Raw genomic sequence first — 18,500 nt, forward strand, 5'->3', positions numbered from 1 at the left:
TAAAATGACAAAGTGGGTCTCATTTAAAGAAAGAACAAGATCCTTAGACCCAATTCTTAAGTGAAAATTTCCTCCTTAGTCAAGAGATTTGACCAAAGAAGACCTTGAGGATAAAGGCTTAATTTAGACCTAAGTATCTAGTTGATCTAAATATATATTAGTCATAGAGTATGCTAGAAATTTATAATCCCTTATGGTGACCTAACAATGGTTTAGACTTTAGAAATAAGGGATGCAAAGACCTTATAAGGTTTAATCTAGTATTAACCTTAATCTCAACTCTTAAGGAAGCTAGAAAAGTTATAAGAAATCTTTGTAAATTCAAGCAATCTCTAAGAATTCGATATTGTTCATGGAATGGTAGAAACCTCGCATGGACCTTGCAACTGGAGGACCTGAGAGATCGGAGTTGTGACTTGATGACTATGGAAGTCTCATCGGACTTGCAATGGTTTACAAAATTATGGATACATGAGTGATGCATGACTGCTTGATCATGTTTTACTTGTTTATCCTTGTATTCATTATGAAATTGTTATTGTGGATGCTTATGAAGGTGCTGCATAGGTGCATGGTTTGCGATCAGATGTTGCCCGAGTGGCGAGTTTGGTCATGAAGATGGTTTCCCAAGACCTTGACCCATCTCGGATGGATGTGGGTCTGCTTCGAACACGGCCGGTGTGATGGGGCGGCTTTGATTGTACTAGGTAGGGTAGGTATAGAGTTCATATGGCTCCTCGTTTGGTTGGTTAGATTTCTTACCTTAAGAGTGGTATAACTATCAGAAGAAACTCTGTGGATTTTGGCATGACAGTTGGATTCAGCCTGCGAGACTTGTGGGCTCCTTTAGTCTGCATAGTGGTCTGGGAGTATTTGGGCTTAGTAGTGCATACCCTCCTAGTCTAAGGACTATGTCATCGTGTGTAGAGATATTGATGGATTTTGTAGTGATCTGCAATGTTGTACGATGATACATTCAGAGTATTTTTATGATGATGTATTGAACATGTTTGTCAGTTTAATGTTGAGATTTTCTAGTATTTTTACATTGAAAAGAAATGTTTGTTGTGGAGTGTGGATGTGAGCTCTATTTTTTGCTTAGTGTGTGTGCATAATAAAAAAGAAAATTTTAATTATGGGTGTGTGAGTTCACACACCGGCTCCATAAGCCAATGGAGGGCGACAGGCTAATGCATGGGCTTGGATGGGGTTAGGCTGCGTCTATGGAATTGGTCAAAGTTGATAAAGGATTTAAACACTCGAAAATGGATGTTGGGTGGACCCAAATTTTTGGTTCTTTCTAAACCTAAAGACCAAACCTGATTGTAAACTTAGAAACTTGGAAAAATTTGGGAATTAGATTTAGATCGTAGAGTATTTAGTGGAATTAAGGTAAAATTATTCCCTTCACAATCAAGGAACAAGACATCGTGTTGTGAGCCCAAACAAGGTCTCTTGTTAAGTTCAAAGTGCTTCCATCCGTTTTGTGGCTTTAATCTTAGCAGTTAAAGTTTGGAGTGCTAGGGCATGGTTTTTATTACTTATCTCCCTTTACTTTCATAAGCTCTTCTTTCATCCAATGTATCAAAGTGGTCATAGACATGGTGGTAGAATCTTTTGGATCTACCCTTTGTTTTAAGATTGGTTCTTGTGATTCTACCATCTTCTCTTTTCCCTCAAGTGAGCAAGCTTTCAAAGATGGCTTTCAAAGATATTACCTATTTTACTCCAGTGATTAGTGCTCCTAGGACCATTGGTATTGAGAGGCTTGCGAGGAACAACAACAAAACATCGACATTTCTCATATCCTTCACAAATTCAATAGTATCATTAAACATAGTGAGCCACGTCGGCCTAGTTCAAGAACCTTGCAAGCAAAGACTTCTCATGCACAGTGTCTTCCTCCTATAATTCCTAATTGTGCTTCTTTCAAGACAATTATGAATTCATCTTCTTGCATAATCCACCAACTGTCCCATCGTAAGGCCCTTACCTTCATTCTTTTTCTTCAATGCGAGGAAAAAACCGTCTTTTAGTGTAATTTTCACAACTCAAATTGAGAAAAACTGGTTGTAATCTTGCCTAGCCTTAAATTTAAAGATTGGAAATTCAAATTGTTGAAGTTTGTTATAAAACCAATTGATCTATGTCAAGATAAAAACCGGCTAGGCTTGAAGGTGCCCAATTCGTCCACATTCTTTTCCAACTTGGAAAGCTTTAGCATCTTCAACAATTGGGATTGCTCGTCACATGGGACATGCGAGAAGAGTTTGAGATCCTTGTAGCACCTCTGCAACCAAATGGAATGAAGCAACAACTGTGTAAACCAGTGAAAAAAGGGACGAGTGGATAAAGCAATGAGAGTAGTACCCTAGTCCAAGGTTGCACAAGGATAATATTTCTAGCCATGCATGTGGGGAGGAATCTTCAACACCAATAGAGGTGTTTGGTGGAGTCTTCCATGTCCTTACTAGTTCCTTTTGCAACAACTGTGGCACCACACAAGGACATGTCAACTGATACAAGTTTCTTAGACACTAGTAAGCCAATGGCTTGAGTTTCTTCTTCGGTGTATCGCAAATTTTTTCCCTTGTGTTCCACCACAAGGTGTCCATCGAGAGAATCGAGCATCAAAGCCCAGATGGCATTGGTGGATGTTTGCATGTGCATACATGGCCAAGATAATATAAGCAGATACAACTTTGTGCCATGTCTGTTTTGATTCTTACATCCATAGGAGAGCTTTGGACTTGGCAAAGACAAGTTCAGTGATCCACCTGCACAAGTGCAGTAATGGGTGATGTTTTTGGGGGCTGTGATTTCTCAAGTGAACTCTATCAGGAGCATGATTCTCATCAAGAGAACCATTAGCATGGACTTCATCAAGAGGTGCTGTCTTGACGAGATGAGGACACAATGCTAGCTCATAATAGACACAAAGTGATCTTCCACTGCTCCGTACCTCTATCGCATGGTCACACTAAGCGTTGATAGCCAGTCTGACAGGCCACGACCAACAAGCCGATCATCCACATGGCAAGGTCGTGGCAGGATAGAAAGCAAAAAAGCAAGTTGAGCGGGTCGAAGTAGTCACACAACTGCAAGCTGACCCTTTATGAGACTAATGGCACTATAAATAGGCATGCACTCCTCCCTGCCTTATCTGAAAGGACCGAGTGTGCATCTTAAGGCAAGCATCAACAGCTGGCAATCAACGATTGAGCAACAGCAGAGTCCTCCATCAACTTGGGCTTATCTTCCTACGAGCTGAACAGTTTTATATCTGAAACAGCGTTGCACATATTTTATAGTATAATTAAACAGCGTTGCACATAATTAAGCTTGGGCGTTTTACAACAGAATTAGACTAGATACTTTTGTGTGGTTTTGTTTGTGTGAGTCTTCCATTGTTCAATCTTCTCTATAAAACACCTTCACAGCACTAGTAGTGTTACAAGTGGAAACATCTAAATGATTGCAACAATGGAGATGAAAACATCAAAAATTTGCAAGAGAAGAAACCATGAAGTGTATTGCAGGGAAAAGCCATGATGCATCTCTCAAGGTATGCTGACTTGAGTTCATACACGACCTTTCTACCTAACGAGTAAATTGAAAACATCCACACTTAAAACAAAGCAATTTATTATTAGCAACTGAATGTCACTCCCTAGATTACATAAGGTTTGGCATCTGCATGCAAAACTCCATCAGCCTCTTGTAGAGTAAGAGTGTACCAGGAAACTCAAATAAAAGAGAGAAACTGCTTACTGCTGATTTGCCAACATGCAAACACTTCAACAAATTAAAAAGAGAGTTCAGATAATCTCCAAAAAGATCGCAGGCATCAATTACACTACAAAAACATTACATGTGGTTTCTGCAAAACATTGTGTGTGGAAAGCTTGTCCATAAACCTGCTCTGACCTTACAACTGCAAGGAAATTTTACATACATTAGAGCTCCAAGGCTGCTCATAAAAATCAAAGGTTTCTAGGCCAGAATACATGTGAGACCAATAATTTTGCGCAATGTCACCATGGCAGGAATCCTTTTATTGCTTACCAATTCAAGCAAGCACATCATTGTCAAATCAGATCATTCGTAGCTCATATTCACCAGCTGTTGTGATATATCGTACCCATGGTAGTGCCTGGTAACCACTCTTCTCAATAATTTTTAGATATCGAACCTGCACCATTGGCATAATTGTTCAGCTTGATGTAACACCTCTTAAATCGGCTGAATGCCTTCTATTGCTAACTTGACACATTAATTGCACATCTAACCATGTCTAGGCCTTGGGATTAGGGGAACCTTTGGCTAATAGTTAACGAAGGTTATTACAAGGTGGAGCTCGTGTTTTGATTGAGCAGATAATTAATCAAGGGTCGCTACAAGTATAAGGGATGAAGGGAATCTAAATCTTTCTAAATTGAATAGGTAAAATCACTCTAGAAAGCTATGTGAAGCCAAGGGGTAAGGCACTGCTAAGAATAACCTAGAGTCACAAATACCGCCTCTTACCCCTGTGGTTACCCTTTGCCATAGTTGCATGAAACGAAAATAGAAATTGAAACTAGGAAACAACAGTTCTTCATTAATATATAGAATAAAAGACTCAGACAGAATATCTCGCTAGCCATAATCTTGATAAGGCTAGGAGTTATTCATTATGTCCAACTCTATAATCATTCACCCCGGAATTTTAGAATTTCTTGCCAAATTTTGAGACTTCTTAGCTGCTTTATTCCTAGGAGAAGAATTACAGCACCATTATCAATAATAAATCGTGTATATCATAGCATGTCTCCATCGCAGTATCGCCTTTTTATGCCTACGCGATTGAGACAGTGAATTTTGGAGCCGAGATGCTGTATGTATATATCAAAAACTTTTGATAATAAATGATGTTTTGCAAAAGATTCCAAATTGTTTTCATGGTTGTGAATACTGGTTAACAGTAAAATTATAAAATCGAAAGAAATGAGGAAAAAAGTTGAGATAAATCAAAGGAAAACATAGGGTTGATCATAATTTGGAGATCATGGGAAAATTTGGGAAAAACCAAAACTTAAAAAGGAAAAATTTGTGGGCCAAATCTTGAGAGAAAATTAAGAAATGGAAACAAAAATTTGCAGAAACGGTGTTCCATATTTTTGGCTAAGAAAGGCCATTTCTTGTTATTATGGACTCAGCATCACTACCCACCAGACTATCACCTGCTGGAGGATCATTGCCTGGGCCATGGAGCTAGGTCCGGCACTCCTTTATGAGGAGAATGGCGGGAATATAGCACTTCAGCTCACCCGATTCCGGCCACCCCTGCCTCCTCCACCCCAGTGACCCCCTGGACCCCAAAGACTTGTGCAGACTAGAGAAGGGATGTTCGTCCCAAGGCTAATCAGGGTTAAGACCTTCAAGTTAGGTTAACCATAACCTAAGATTAGGCATCTTAAGTGGGGGTTAGTAGCTTTTATGAGACGTGTAATATATTTGCCTCCTAGTTTATAGGAAGCCCATATAAGTTGAGTCAGTTTGAGAGAGAGCTCCTCAGATCTTGACTCAAGGCCTTGAGACTACTCCGTGCTTACATCCGATGGGTGTGTCTAGTGCTATGGGATCCCAAGGACTTTGCACTGGAGCCATGTCGGATGTTACTTCCCCCATGCTTTCAGGTGAGCCTGAACGGCTCTATGGTTGGGTCTTAATTGCAAGGTCAATCAACCCTGGGGACTTTACATTGATATCAGAGCCAGACCTGCTGGTATTAAGCTAGGAACACTTTGTGGATCTTCTGGGTTCTAATCTATGGGCTTCTTTTTGCCTTCTAAGGCCCAGTGGTATAGGGCGGAAGACGAAGCAAAATTAGAGGTGAGAACGGAGAAGACGCTATGGTTAGGTATGCTTTGGCGTTTTTTGAAATCGTTGCATATCGATGGAAAAAGCAAGAGTTTTTTGTTATTCCGTGTGCGTTTTTGTGTGGTCTCTGACAATCCTTGTATGTCTATGAGTTGTACTTTTGCAAAAGCTGAAGATTATGATATCTACCCACTATTAGGTGACCATCTTTAACCCTTATACACTCCTTAATTCCCTGCACGTTTGCTCATTTTCTGCATCCTCTACTCCATGGTGGAACAAGAAGCAATTTTGGGGTGCATGTAGCTGCTTTTGGTGACCAGCCGACAACCTTGTCATCTATATACGAGCTTGTGAGCGATAATACCATGCAGTTTACAAAGGTACCACTCGGCATTCAAGTTCTACACCTCAAGTACCATCTCAGCATATGGGACAACCATTCATGGAGCAGTATCGGGTAATGATCCTAACTCTTCTTTTACTGCATATCCTCAGCCATATCAACGATATATCAGCTATGTGCAACCTGTTACCAGCCTTCACCTGCTCCTCAATCTCCTGCATCTCCTTTTGCGGATTCTCTTTACTCCAGTGTTCTTGATTTGCAAAGACAGTTAGCAAAGCTACGCTGCCAAGCACCCAGCAGCTAGTAATCCTCCTCTACGAGTCTCTTTCCGTCTGGAACCTTTTCCATGTGAGAAGAAAGAGAGTGAGGAGCTTTACTTGGATAGTTGGCTTGGGAAGTGGACCACATTTTTTAATCTTTATAAGTACACTGATGCTCAACATATTAGTCAGATTCAAATTATGCTTCAGCATAAGGTTGGTCGCCTCGTGAAAGGACCTCCCTGTGAAGCCAACAACATGGGCTGATTTCAGCTCGTGTTTAAGACACAATTCGTAAAACCGGTCTATGAACACATAAAGCGGTAATTCATTCACAAATAACCCGGACTTACTCAGACACACAATCACAGAATCCTCGCTCCCTCGCTCAACAACACATTGGCCCCGAAGTCCGGCGTCCCTTGCGGTATTTCTTTATTGTTAAAAAGTTGGAAAATGCAAAGCACGAGTGCAACAGAGCACTCTACTTGCACCAGCTGAGTTTTACAAATTCTCGGAGAAATTTGCCAGCATAACTGCACTAAAACTATTCCATAACATCTCAGAATGAGTCCCAATTGACACGCTCACTTCCATAGGCATCAGACTACCCAATGGAGTCCAAAACATCACAATTCAGCTTGCTGTAATTTTCTGCACAGACCGCTGTTTTCAGCTCTGTTTTCAGCCCAAATTAACCCTTGTACTGTCCTGGAGGACTTTAGCAAAGTCCTACTGCATTTTGGCATCAACCGGGCAACATAACAGCCCAAAAACAGCACCTAAACAGTGCTGAAACAACGTTGTATTGAAGAGGTTATTACCCTCTTCCGTCCCTGCTTTGGTGTAGGAACTGACTACACCGGTTCCTGTTCAAGGAGGCAACTAGCCTCTGCATATAAGCATGAAATTCACACAACTGTACCTGATTTTATCTGATGAGAGCATTACCATAGTCTGCAAGAGAGAGAAAGAGAGAGAGAGGCTGTGGGGAGCAAGCTCAACCCTCAATACATAAGTTGTAGGGCAAGGGAGTGCACCACAATAGCTCTTAACCTGCAACAATCCACCATAATGCTGCAAATGAGCCTCATTCAGCCCAAAATCCCACGCTTCCCTCTTCCCAGAGTGGAAAATGCACATAAATTTGACACTTGGCACATTTTTAAGCCTTTTCCACATGCAATCTTCCAAGCTAAAAATCTCCTTACTGGTTCACATTCTCACAACAGTCCTTTGCCAGCTTTTGGTCCCCTTGACGTTCTGCACAAACTGACGCGAACACTTTTCAATTCCGACATTGGTACATTTTTAAGCCTTTTCCACATGCAATCTTCCAAGCTAAAAATCTCCTTATTGGTTCACATTCTCACAACAGTCCTTTGCCAGCTTTTGGTCCCCTTGACGTTCTGCACAAACTGACGCGAACACTTTTCAATTCCGACATTGCCCAAAATAGCAGTTCCCTAGATTTTAGGGATGATGTCATCTACATTCCTTCTGGTCTCCTGACCATCTTTGACCACTATGGTCACTTCAGAATTTGCTTAGAATTCAAGATACATTCACATTTTGGTGGCGGCCACTTACTAGTGTAAACCGGCCTATGCCCTCATTCAGTGGCCATGTCCTGGACACTGTCATTCATCTTTCAGTGCAGTTCTCAAGCTTAGCCAACCACTAGTCCAAAGTCCCACTGGCTGACCCATTCTGACATTGCAATGGCCCAAGCCCTTCCAAGAGATCTCGGGAGAAAAGGCCAAAGAGAAAGAAAAGAAAAATATATATATTTATAAAGAAATGTAAATAAGGAAAACAACTGCAAAAAGTTTCACCTCCTGGTGACATACCCTCCTCTTGAAAGAAGCAAGCGACCTCGATTGCAAGTCCACATGCAAACGGATGACACAGGACGATCACAAGATTCCCCAGGTGATTAGTGTCATCGCATGTATCTCCTGCCAACGGATGACACGGGGCGATGATAGGAATTCCCCACTACCATTTGTGCCATCGCAGGTTCAAGCCTTTCAAATACATGTTTCCAAATGCAACACAGGGCGATAGCATATATCTTGTACTATTAGTGTCACAACATGTAAATCATTCATTTGAAGCGTAACAGATACAACTTCAAAGCACTGAAAGTTGATTCATTGATTAAGTCATTGACAACAAATGTCAAAACTGTACATTGCCAAACATATGATACAAGTATGCAGGTCATTCAAAATTCAGGTTTGAAAAGCAGAAATAACTGGGACAGACTCTCCTTTCAGTTTCACATCCAGAACGTGAGTCTTGTCCCTATGTACAATTGTGATTTTCCTGTTGAAAGCATCCAACACTGCATGTTTCCTATGACACCATGGAATTCCTAACAAGACATCACATGCTTCCAAGGGCATGATAAGAAACTCCTCTATGTTGACATAATTCTGTATATGCATGGGAAGTTTGCCAAGTATAAGAGTGACAGGAACTGAATGCCCACGGCATGCCAAATCAGCCTGTCCAATTGGTCCCATCTCTTCAGCACGAATTCCCAACTTGGCTGCCAATGTTGGTGAAATAAAGTTGGCTCGAGCACCAGGGTCAAAGAAAATCAGCACTGTAGCATCTCTGATTTTACCCCATGCTCTGCACAATTCTGTCGCATCATCACATGGCTGGTCACCAACCATGTCAGGTATCAATCCTGCACTCGGCATTGTCTTCTTCTTGGGTGGCCCTTGTTTATCCTCCGCATCTTTTGCTGGCTGTTGTGGACATTTTGCAGCCATATGCCCTTTCTGTTCACAGATGAAACATTTCCCAGCTTGCATCAATGCCTTTCTCTCTTCAAATGACTTGCCATACAATGGCCTCTTCTGTCCTTTGTCTTGAGGTTCCTTCTTCACTGTGCTCTTAAAGCCACGTGAACCTCCCTGTAGCAATGCATTAGCCATGTTTGCATTCTCAATGAGCTGAGTCATATTAGAAACATTGGTCTTAATGCAATAATCCTTGATTTCTTTGGGCAAACCACAGCAATACTTCTCTATTTGCTCTGACAATGGCACTGTCCTGTAGGAAGTTACTGGCAAGAGTGCATCCCAAAACTTCTTATTATACTCTTCCAAATTTACACAGTTGGCTGCATCAAGTTTGTGCCAATTGTCATAACATCCACTTCAAAAGTATTTGTAAGCCCGGCAAAAGAGAACTGCTGCTTAAATTGAACCCATGTAGCAGGTGCTTGTCCTTGCATCAACAGTGAGGTCCACCACTGCAATGCATTACCTTGCAAGAAAGTAGCAGCCTTCCGCACCTTAGAAGACTCTGTAAAGTTACCCCCATTGTATGTTGCATCAAACTGCTGAATAAAAGTCAGCGCTTTCAATTTGTCCTGCATCCCACTGAAAGTCTCAAACTTTACTGCTTGACCTCCTTCTTTGTAATCCTTTTGCACCTTTTCTGCATCAGTCCTTACTGCTCTTTGTCCACTAGGTTGAGAAAATTCAGCCACACTGACAGGTGCTGCGGGCCCCAAAGCTGGAATAAAATAAGTTTGAAATCCGGGTTGCACACCTATATTGGCATAAAGAGGGTTCACAGCTTCCATAGGCATCATTCCTGGTGACCCTCTTGACATCAGTCCTGGCGAAACTGTGGGCGGCCTAGCCATGGCCTGGAAAACAGACCCACCACCAAAATAGCCAGGCTAGGAAGCAATGAATGGAGGAATGGTCGAGATGACCCTTTGCACATTACTGCCCTGGCCATTAAATGCCTGTACCTGTGCCTGGGTAACATGTTGCACTAGATCAGCTAGTATCACAGGTGCGTGCTCAACATACTCTACCCTCATTTGCAACTGTTCTTGTGCCCTCTCTACTGCATGCTGGGATGCTTCAACCTGGGAATCCCTTGTACGTGATTGCAAAAATTTCTTCATTCTGGGATTCTTAACTAGCTGCTGAAAAGTTCCAAGCATGCTAAGAAGCTGTGCTTGAAACAAATCCTCCTGTTCCTGTTCTTCCTCTAACAAGGCTGGCTGTACTACTCGCTCCGTCCGAGCAGAGGCTGACACCTGGGCACCTGTCACCTCTATACGCTGTCTGCGACGAGTAGAAGAGGAACTCTCTTCGGCAGGGAGCTTGCCTTTCCCTTTGTCTGTCATACTGTCAACTGAAAGTTTAAGGGACCTGTATCCAAAGAAAGAGACCGTACTCTTTCTCACCTGTAATCAGTTGTGCCTCACTATGTGTCTCTTGTTCACCCAATCCAATCCGTGTCCAGGCTCTTGCAAAAAAGAGAACCCTGTCCCGGCAACGGAACCATAAAACCGGTCTATGAACACATAAAGCGGTAATTCATTCACAAATAACCTGGACTTACTCAAACACACAATCATAGAATCCTCGCTCCCTCGCTCAACAACACATTGGCCCCGAAGTCCGGCGTCCCTTGCGGTATTTCTTTATTGTTAAAAAGTTGGAAAATACAAAGCACGAGTGCAACAGAGCACTCTACTTGCACCAGCTGAGTTTTACAAATTCTGGGAGAAATTTGCCAACATAACTGCACTAAAACTGTTCCATAACATCTCAGAATGAGTCCCAATTGACACGCTCACTTCCATAGGCATCAGACTACCCAATGGAGTCCAAAACATCACAATTCAGCTTGCTGTAATTTTCTGCACAGACCTGTTTTCAGCTCTGTTTTCAGCCCAAATTAACCCTTGTACTGTCCTGGAGGACTTTAGCAAAGTCCTACTGCATTTTGGCATCAACCGGGCAACATAACAGCCCAAAAACAGCACCTAAACAGTGCTGAAACAGCGTTGTATTGAAGAGGTTATTACCCTCTTCCGTCCCAGCTTTGGTATAGGAACTAACTACACCGGTTCCTGTTCAAGGAGGCAACTAGCCTCTGCATATAAGCATGAAATTCACACAACTGTACCTGATTTTATTTGATGAGAGCATTACCATAGTCTGCAAGAGAGAGAAAGAGAGAGAGAGGCTGTGGGGAGCAAGCTCAACCCTCAATACATAAGTTGTAGGGCAAGGGAGTGCACCACAATAGCTCTTAACCTGCAACAATCCACCATAATGCTGCAAATGAGCCTCATTCAGCCCAAAATCCCACGCTTCCCTCTTCCCAGAGTGGAAAATGCACATAAATTTGACACTTGGCACATTTTTAAGCCTTTTCCACATGCAATCTTCCAAGCTAAAAATCTCCTGACTGGTTCACATTCTCACAAGTCCTTTGCCAGCTTTTGGTCCCCTTGATGTTCTGCACAAACTGACGCGAACACTTCTCAATTCCGACATTGCCCAAAATAGCAGTTCCCTAGATTTTAGGGATGATGTCATCTGCATTCCTTCTGGTCTCCTGACCATCTTTGACCACTAAGGTCACTTCAGAATTTGCTTAGAATTCAAGATACATTCACATTTCGGTGGCGGCCACTTACTAGTGTAAACCGGCCTATGCCCTCATTCAGTGGCCATGTCCTGGACACTGTCATTCATCTTTCAGTGCAGTTCTCAGGCTTAGCCAACCACTGGTCCAAAGTCCCACTGGCTGACCCATTCTAACATTGCAATGGCCCAAGCCCTTCCAAGAGATCTCGGGGGAAAAACAACAGCAACCAAAGAGAAAGAAAAGAAAAATATATATATTTATAAAGAAATGTAAATAAGGAAAACAACTGCAAAAAGTTTCACCTCCTGGTGACAATTCGTCTCTATTAACAAGAAAGACAACTTTTGAAGGTTGTTTAAGTTGGAGATAGGAAAGAGGAGCCGAGACAACTATTCCCAAGAATTCAAAGACCTGGTGAACCATTGTAAAGCCCTTGAGGAGCCTCATGTGTTGAGACCTGTTCAAGTTTCCGCCGGATTATCACAATGAGAATCTCCAAAACAACATTCATTCACTGGATTACATCTACAAATACGCCAAGAATTTTGATGATACCCTTGCAATCAAAAGGGGTGGTGAGCCTATAGGTGATTCCTCACACAAGAGCTGAAAATCCTCTAAAGACAAGAAGTGAGGGCATGTTGCAGCGTCCCAAGAGGATCAATCGTCACAGTGCAATTTCAAGAAGCGATCCAGAGGCAAGCAAAGGTTTGCGCCGCTTACCGAGCGCCACTTTACAGAGGAACAGGTGGCAAAGCGCTCCGGAGGCAAGCGAAGGTCTGCGCCACAGGTACTCGTGCACAAGGATGAAGGCAAATACTCGTGCACAAGGATGAAGGCAGATACTTGTGCACACGGATGTAGCAGCAGATACTCTCGTGCACAAGGAAGTGTACCCCCGCTTATGCAAAGGCAACCCACCTTGCAATCGTGCATCAGTGCACAATCATGGGTAAAGGAAAGCAAGAAGGTTGCAGAGATGGCGATAGCACGCACTCTCATTGAGTGCAATATCTCCTTTAATGTATTGCGCACTGACCAATGAAAGAGAATGGTTAGGGCTATAGCACAAGTTTGCTATACTGATACATGGACAGGCCCTGACTATACCAAGATGCGCAATATAGTCTGGGATGATCAGAAGGCTATAATAAATAGGGCCCTGGCACCCGTGAGAGATGGGTAGAAGCAGTTTGGCTGCACTATCATCTCCGACAATTGGAGTGTCTATCCGCAAACAACACATCATCAATATCCTTGTGTCATCTGTCCTTGGCACATACTTCTTACGTGCAGTTGATGCTAGGAAGGCAAGAGCAAGTTCATCTTCACACACATTCGACAGGCAATCATTGAGATGGGTGTGGATAATGTGGTACAGATTGTCACGGACAATGCATCTAACTGCAAGGCAATGGGAGAGATGGTGGAGGCTAAGTTCCCCCACATTATTTGGGCCCCCCCTGCACAGCCCATTGCTTAGACTTACTTATGGAGGGCATAGGGAAGCTCCTATGGGTACAGACTGTGGGGTTGCCGATGCTACACGGATCACTGCATTCTTTCGCAAGAAGCATCAGGCACTAGCTATTTTCCGGAGCCATAGCCCTTTGGACATGGTTAGTCCCTCGAATACACGATTTGCATACATGTACATCGTGCTGCAAAGGCTGTTCAAGCTTCGAGATCCTCTTTCGTAAACAGTGGTGGATCCTACGTGGAGGTCGATGCATCATGCTCAGTCTGAGCCCACACGGTATATACACAGGAAAGTGCTTGATGAGCAGTTCTAGACATAGGTATAGAACATCACAGTGGCTCTCAAGCCATTGTTTGTCCTCCTACGCATGATTGACATGGAGGGGTCAACTTTGGGGCTTGTCTACCATTTTTTCATGGGAATGAAGGCCCATGTCAGATCTTGTTCATCGCTTACACAGCAATGGTATTTTATCTACCTATAACCTTACATTGTTTAATTGTTACAATCAAGACATGTATTATTACAACCCTAAACCCTAAATTGGATTTTGGAAACTTGGGTGGGTTTCTCTGACTATCTCATTCTTGAATCTTAATTTATTCGCAAACGGGATGACATTATAGCCATCGTTGACTGTAGATGGACGTATATGAGTCGTCCCATCCATGGAATGGCTGCATTGCTCCATCCTTCATACAAGACACCTAAGTTATTTCGACAAGCTACCTTGTTGACTATGCGAGATGCATGCGTTGACAAGATATATTCAGAAGACGAGCAGATTGAGTTACGCAGTTGGTGAGAGATGAGCAAGAAGAGTTGCTTCATCAACTGCATAGGGAGCTTGAGAGCATGGATCGGCGAGTCACGAGAGCACGTGCCCGAGCTTACAACATACAGTTCCAGGAGCAGGACCCAAATCTGGAGGCTACACGGAGAGAGAGCATCAGAAGAGGAAAGCTACCAGTTCGCACTCCTCACAGTCGTGCGAACGTAGCCATTCCTCTCATTGATACAGACATTGCAACGAGAGATGATGATGATGCGGTGCCAGCCGCTGCTACGGTCACCTACCATTGCAAATCCAGAGTATGATAGCGAAGGAAACATGTTCACAGATGGGGATCTTGAATCTTTATCTTCTTCATCATCTGATGGTAATGAAGTGGATTGATCATTGACTGCTCTGCAATGTGTAGTGATAGTAACACTAGAGACTAGAACTATTATTTTTTGGCTTCTCTAAATAGTAAGCTGTCTTTTAACTTTTAAATTTTGATTGATTGCTTCTAGTATGTAACCCGTGGCATTTGAGTCATGGGTCGTGAATGTTTAAGTGATTCCATTTTGTGAAACCTATTTATGCTTTAGTTCACCGATAGCTCTCATTTTGGTCATTGTGTTGTTCAGAAATGAATTGTTTTTCAAATTTAAAGTTTGCAGTTTTTCATTCATTTTTTTGTGTGTATATACACTATAGAGTATATTTTTTATGTTTTTACGTACCTTACGTATTTAACGTACCTCAAAATCTCAACCCATACCTAAATGTGTACCTTACATACCTGATTCGTACCGTACCTTACGTACCTTTCCACCTTGGCACCACTTTAAACAGGCGGCAAAGGCTTGGAAGGATAACCTATGCTTCGAGTGCAATCAGCCTGGTCATCACAATAAGGATTGTCTTAAGAAGAAGTTTTCGAGACGACCTCCATACATGTTACAAAAATACAAGGTGACTTTTTGATCTCTTCTGTTGAAATTCATCATCTGGATAGTAGTAGTTGCCAAGGGTGTCAAATTAGTGAGTCTAACTTTGGTCCGCATGATCTCCTCCGAGCCGAGGGATCTATAGGCAACAATCGGGTGCAGATCCTGTTTGACAATGGCTCTACTCACAATTTTATTTCTTCACATTTGGTGCAAACACTCTGGTTACCCAGGGTGGCAAGTGATCACTGTTATATACTCAATCTTGTTAGGAATACAGACATGGAAGTGTGGCATCAAACGGTTCCTATCTTGGAGGTCCAAATTCAGGACAACCGAGAGGCTTAGGACTTCCATATCATGAACCATGACAGGGTGGACGTGATGTCATGGTTTTTTAATAAAAGCGTGACGATAATGTTAGATTATCGGTCTCATAGGCTCGCTTTTGTTCATGACCGTGACCTATATGTAATCTGGGGTGATGTCCCCATGAATTTTTGGATGTGAACTCGACTCAGGCTTTGGCCCGAGGATATATATGAAACTTATTTTGATCCATATTCTGAGTCATTTTGTTGTTTTGATGGTCTTTCCAATTCTGAAATTTTGCAAAGATCATCTATTTGTAAGTGTATTTCAATCTTAGGTAATGAAATTTCTAAGGAACAACAAATTTTGGAGAGTTTCGTGATGTATTCCGGGCAAGCTACAAGATGGTCTACCACCTAAGAGGAGCATTAATCATAGGATTGAGCTATTACCTAGTAGCCCAACAACCTTATCACTTTATGTTGGAATTCACAGTCGTATGTGTGCATGTCCATCTCCTGTGTCCACCAATGTGTAAGTATGTTTGTGTATGTGAACACTCACTTATGTGAGTGAGTTAGTACATGTGAACCACCTCTTGTAGCCACCACCTAAGTGTTTGTATGTGTAAGCAATGATGTCTGCTATGGCTGCCCTCACCCTAAATCCGCCATAGCCCTGGGCAACAATTGGTATCAGAGCTTGACGCCATAGTCACATGGGTCGAGGGACGGGAACATGGTCGAGGAACGGGTTTGGGGATGGGGAACACCTAGAGGCAGGGAACAGGATCAGGGGGTGGGATGGTACACAAACAAATGCATCAATATGTCCATCGAATGTTGGGTATTTATATTACATTTGAGTACTATGAAAGAAAGCACACAAAATGACACAATTCATGATTCATATCAAGCATAGTCTATTGTCTCTAGAATGCAGATACTAAGAATGCAGATACTAGAAAATAAACCATGTCTACATAAATATAGCTAGTAGTGGGCCCTAAAGGCTGAGCTCCACATGTGACATCCAAGGTTGAAGCCTGATCAATCAAAATCCATACTAAAGGAAACACTGGTCTCATTGTGATGAGCATCAGTCTCTGTGACCTCAACCTGCTCATTCTCCTTCTCTTGTTGCTGCTCACTCTAAAAAAGGATCAGCTTTTGCAATCACCCCCTTGCCCAACATACGCAAGTTGGCACTTACAGAAACCAAATCACAGGCTTTTTCTACACCAAGGCGGTTTCTCTTCTTTGATGCAATGTAACTATAGAAGCTCCACAGTTGCTCCAAACAAGAGGAGGTCACAGCCTGGCTGAGAATGCAAATAGCCAGCTACTGTATTTCTGGTCAATCTAATACAAAATCCTCCCACAGCTACCCCAACACGAGTCTGATCCTCTTGTGCATCGGGGCAACCATACATGCCACGAAAAGATCTATACTCTGCAAGTGAGTCTTATTTTGCGCCTTGCACTAGGCTCTGGCACCAATCTCTCTAAGATAATCCACCAACCAATATTCACCTCTCAATCATTTTCTTGACCCTTGCCTTGAAACTCAAGGTCCAAAATGTATGTCGCTGCATGCAAAGGAGAATGGCCTGCATTTCATCTTTTGACACAAAGATCCTGAACCATCTCATACTTGCTCTTGAGAGTGTCCTCCCTATCTTCGTCATCCTGATCACTTTGCTCTTGCTCTTTCAATTGCTCAATCATCCTGTCCATGGTCTCATACACTTTCCCAATGCATGGCTTCATGCCATCCACAAGCCTCAACAAATGCATTATGGGCTCCACCATTGCATCAATGCGACGTAGATGCTCCCAAAACTCAAGATCTTCATGATCATCTTTGCATTTCCACCCTCCAGTAGTAGAGGCTAATGGAGATGTAGTGAACTCATCACTAATGAAAACCTGCCTCAATGTGGCACTACATGTACTCAGCTGGCCCAATATCAGAAAGTTACACGTAAACCGTGTCTCCGAGTACTTTAAGAGCTACTTGCTTGATTTCTTATTAAACTCATGTAGTAAGAATTGATGATTCAACACAAAAGTGACCATGTGGCTTGCCCTCTCAATGATGGACGCAATCCAAGGCAACTTCCCTATATCCTTCAACAAATTATTGAGGCAATGTGCCATGCAAAATGACACTGCCACATGTGGATACATCCCTTCAACAATGGCACATGCTCACTTGTTGGCAGCCTCGCCATCCACAACAAGGTCACTACCAACAAACTCTATTGCCTCTGTCCACTCTGATGCAAGCACATCAGCACTCTTCCCAGTCCCTGATGCATCATGCGACGAAATGAAATACATCTCTCCTCGAGAATAGGCCACTACCCCATGGATAGACCTCTTTCGTGGCTCCATCCATCAGCGATGAGAGATGCTCCATTCTTTTTCCACATAAGCTTTGTGTTCTCTACAGCTTGCTCTACAACACGCGTCTCTTTCTCAAGAAGAGCGGTACGCAAGGTATTTGAGGATGGGGGAGTGTAAGATGGACCATACTTGCCAATCTTCCTCACCATAATCTTGAAGTACTCAGATCTGGCAGCACGGAAGGCAATATGATCATGAAAAAAGAAGCGACCCACTGCCGTATCAACATCCTCCTTTCTCTTGGGATCCCATTTCTAATCAAGGGTACTCTGTCGACGTACAGGAACTGTGGATGGCATGCTAAAGGATGCCTGTGATGTGGATGATGTATGGCTAGCTGATACTGACGCAGAAGCTTTAGAGCCTCTACAACATGCCTACGATACAGGTGGCCTGACAAATGTTGCGGGGTCAACTACTACAGGACGTGCCGCCCTCCTTGCTGTAAAGAGAGACGCTTGTGCTGCAGCCCCCTCTAAGAGCTCCGTCCTCTTCTCTTGGCTTATATTTGGGCAAAACTGCACCTCATGCCCAGACTCATGGAGAACGTGAGCTCTCACCTTGTTTGCCCCACTTGTTCGTGTGTATGGGCATAACCTGCAGTGCCATTGACGTGAACCTCCCCCGCTTCCCGGTCTCTAGGCATTCACCTCTTCCCACCAAGACCAATTTGAACCCTTGCCCCCAACACGGGC

At 42.9% G+C, this 18,500-nt stretch overlaps 1 protein-coding gene across 2 annotated transcripts in view; it reads right to left on the reverse strand.

The window, feature by feature from the left end:
- Nucleotides 1–3,823: 3,823 nt before the first annotated feature.
- LOC147606050 (AP-1 complex subunit mu-2) overlaps nucleotides 3,824–18,500 on the reverse strand; it is a 54,463-nt gene continuing 39,786 nt past the window's right edge. Inside the window, exons 12-13 of one of the 2 annotated variants that reach the window (XM_086792342.1) lie at nucleotides 4,066–4,192; nucleotides 3,824–3,934 (exon numbers count right to left, since the gene is read on the reverse strand). In XM_086792342.1, coding sequence (XP_086648468.1) covers nucleotides 4,094–4,192 — 99 coding nt within the window. In that variant the 3' untranslated portion in view covers nucleotides 3,824–3,934; nucleotides 4,066–4,093. Of the gene's footprint in view, nucleotides 4,193–18,500 lie in introns of both variants that reach the window. The other variant, XM_086792341.1, reaches the window with a different exon arrangement.

Source organism: Cibotium barometz, chromosome 58 (assembly GCF_041138505.1).
Source record: "Cibotium barometz isolate CiBa-2024 chromosome 58, ASM4113850v1, whole genome shotgun sequence".
Lineage (NCBI taxonomy): Eukaryota > Viridiplantae > Streptophyta > Polypodiopsida > Cyatheales > Cibotiaceae > Cibotium > Cibotium barometz.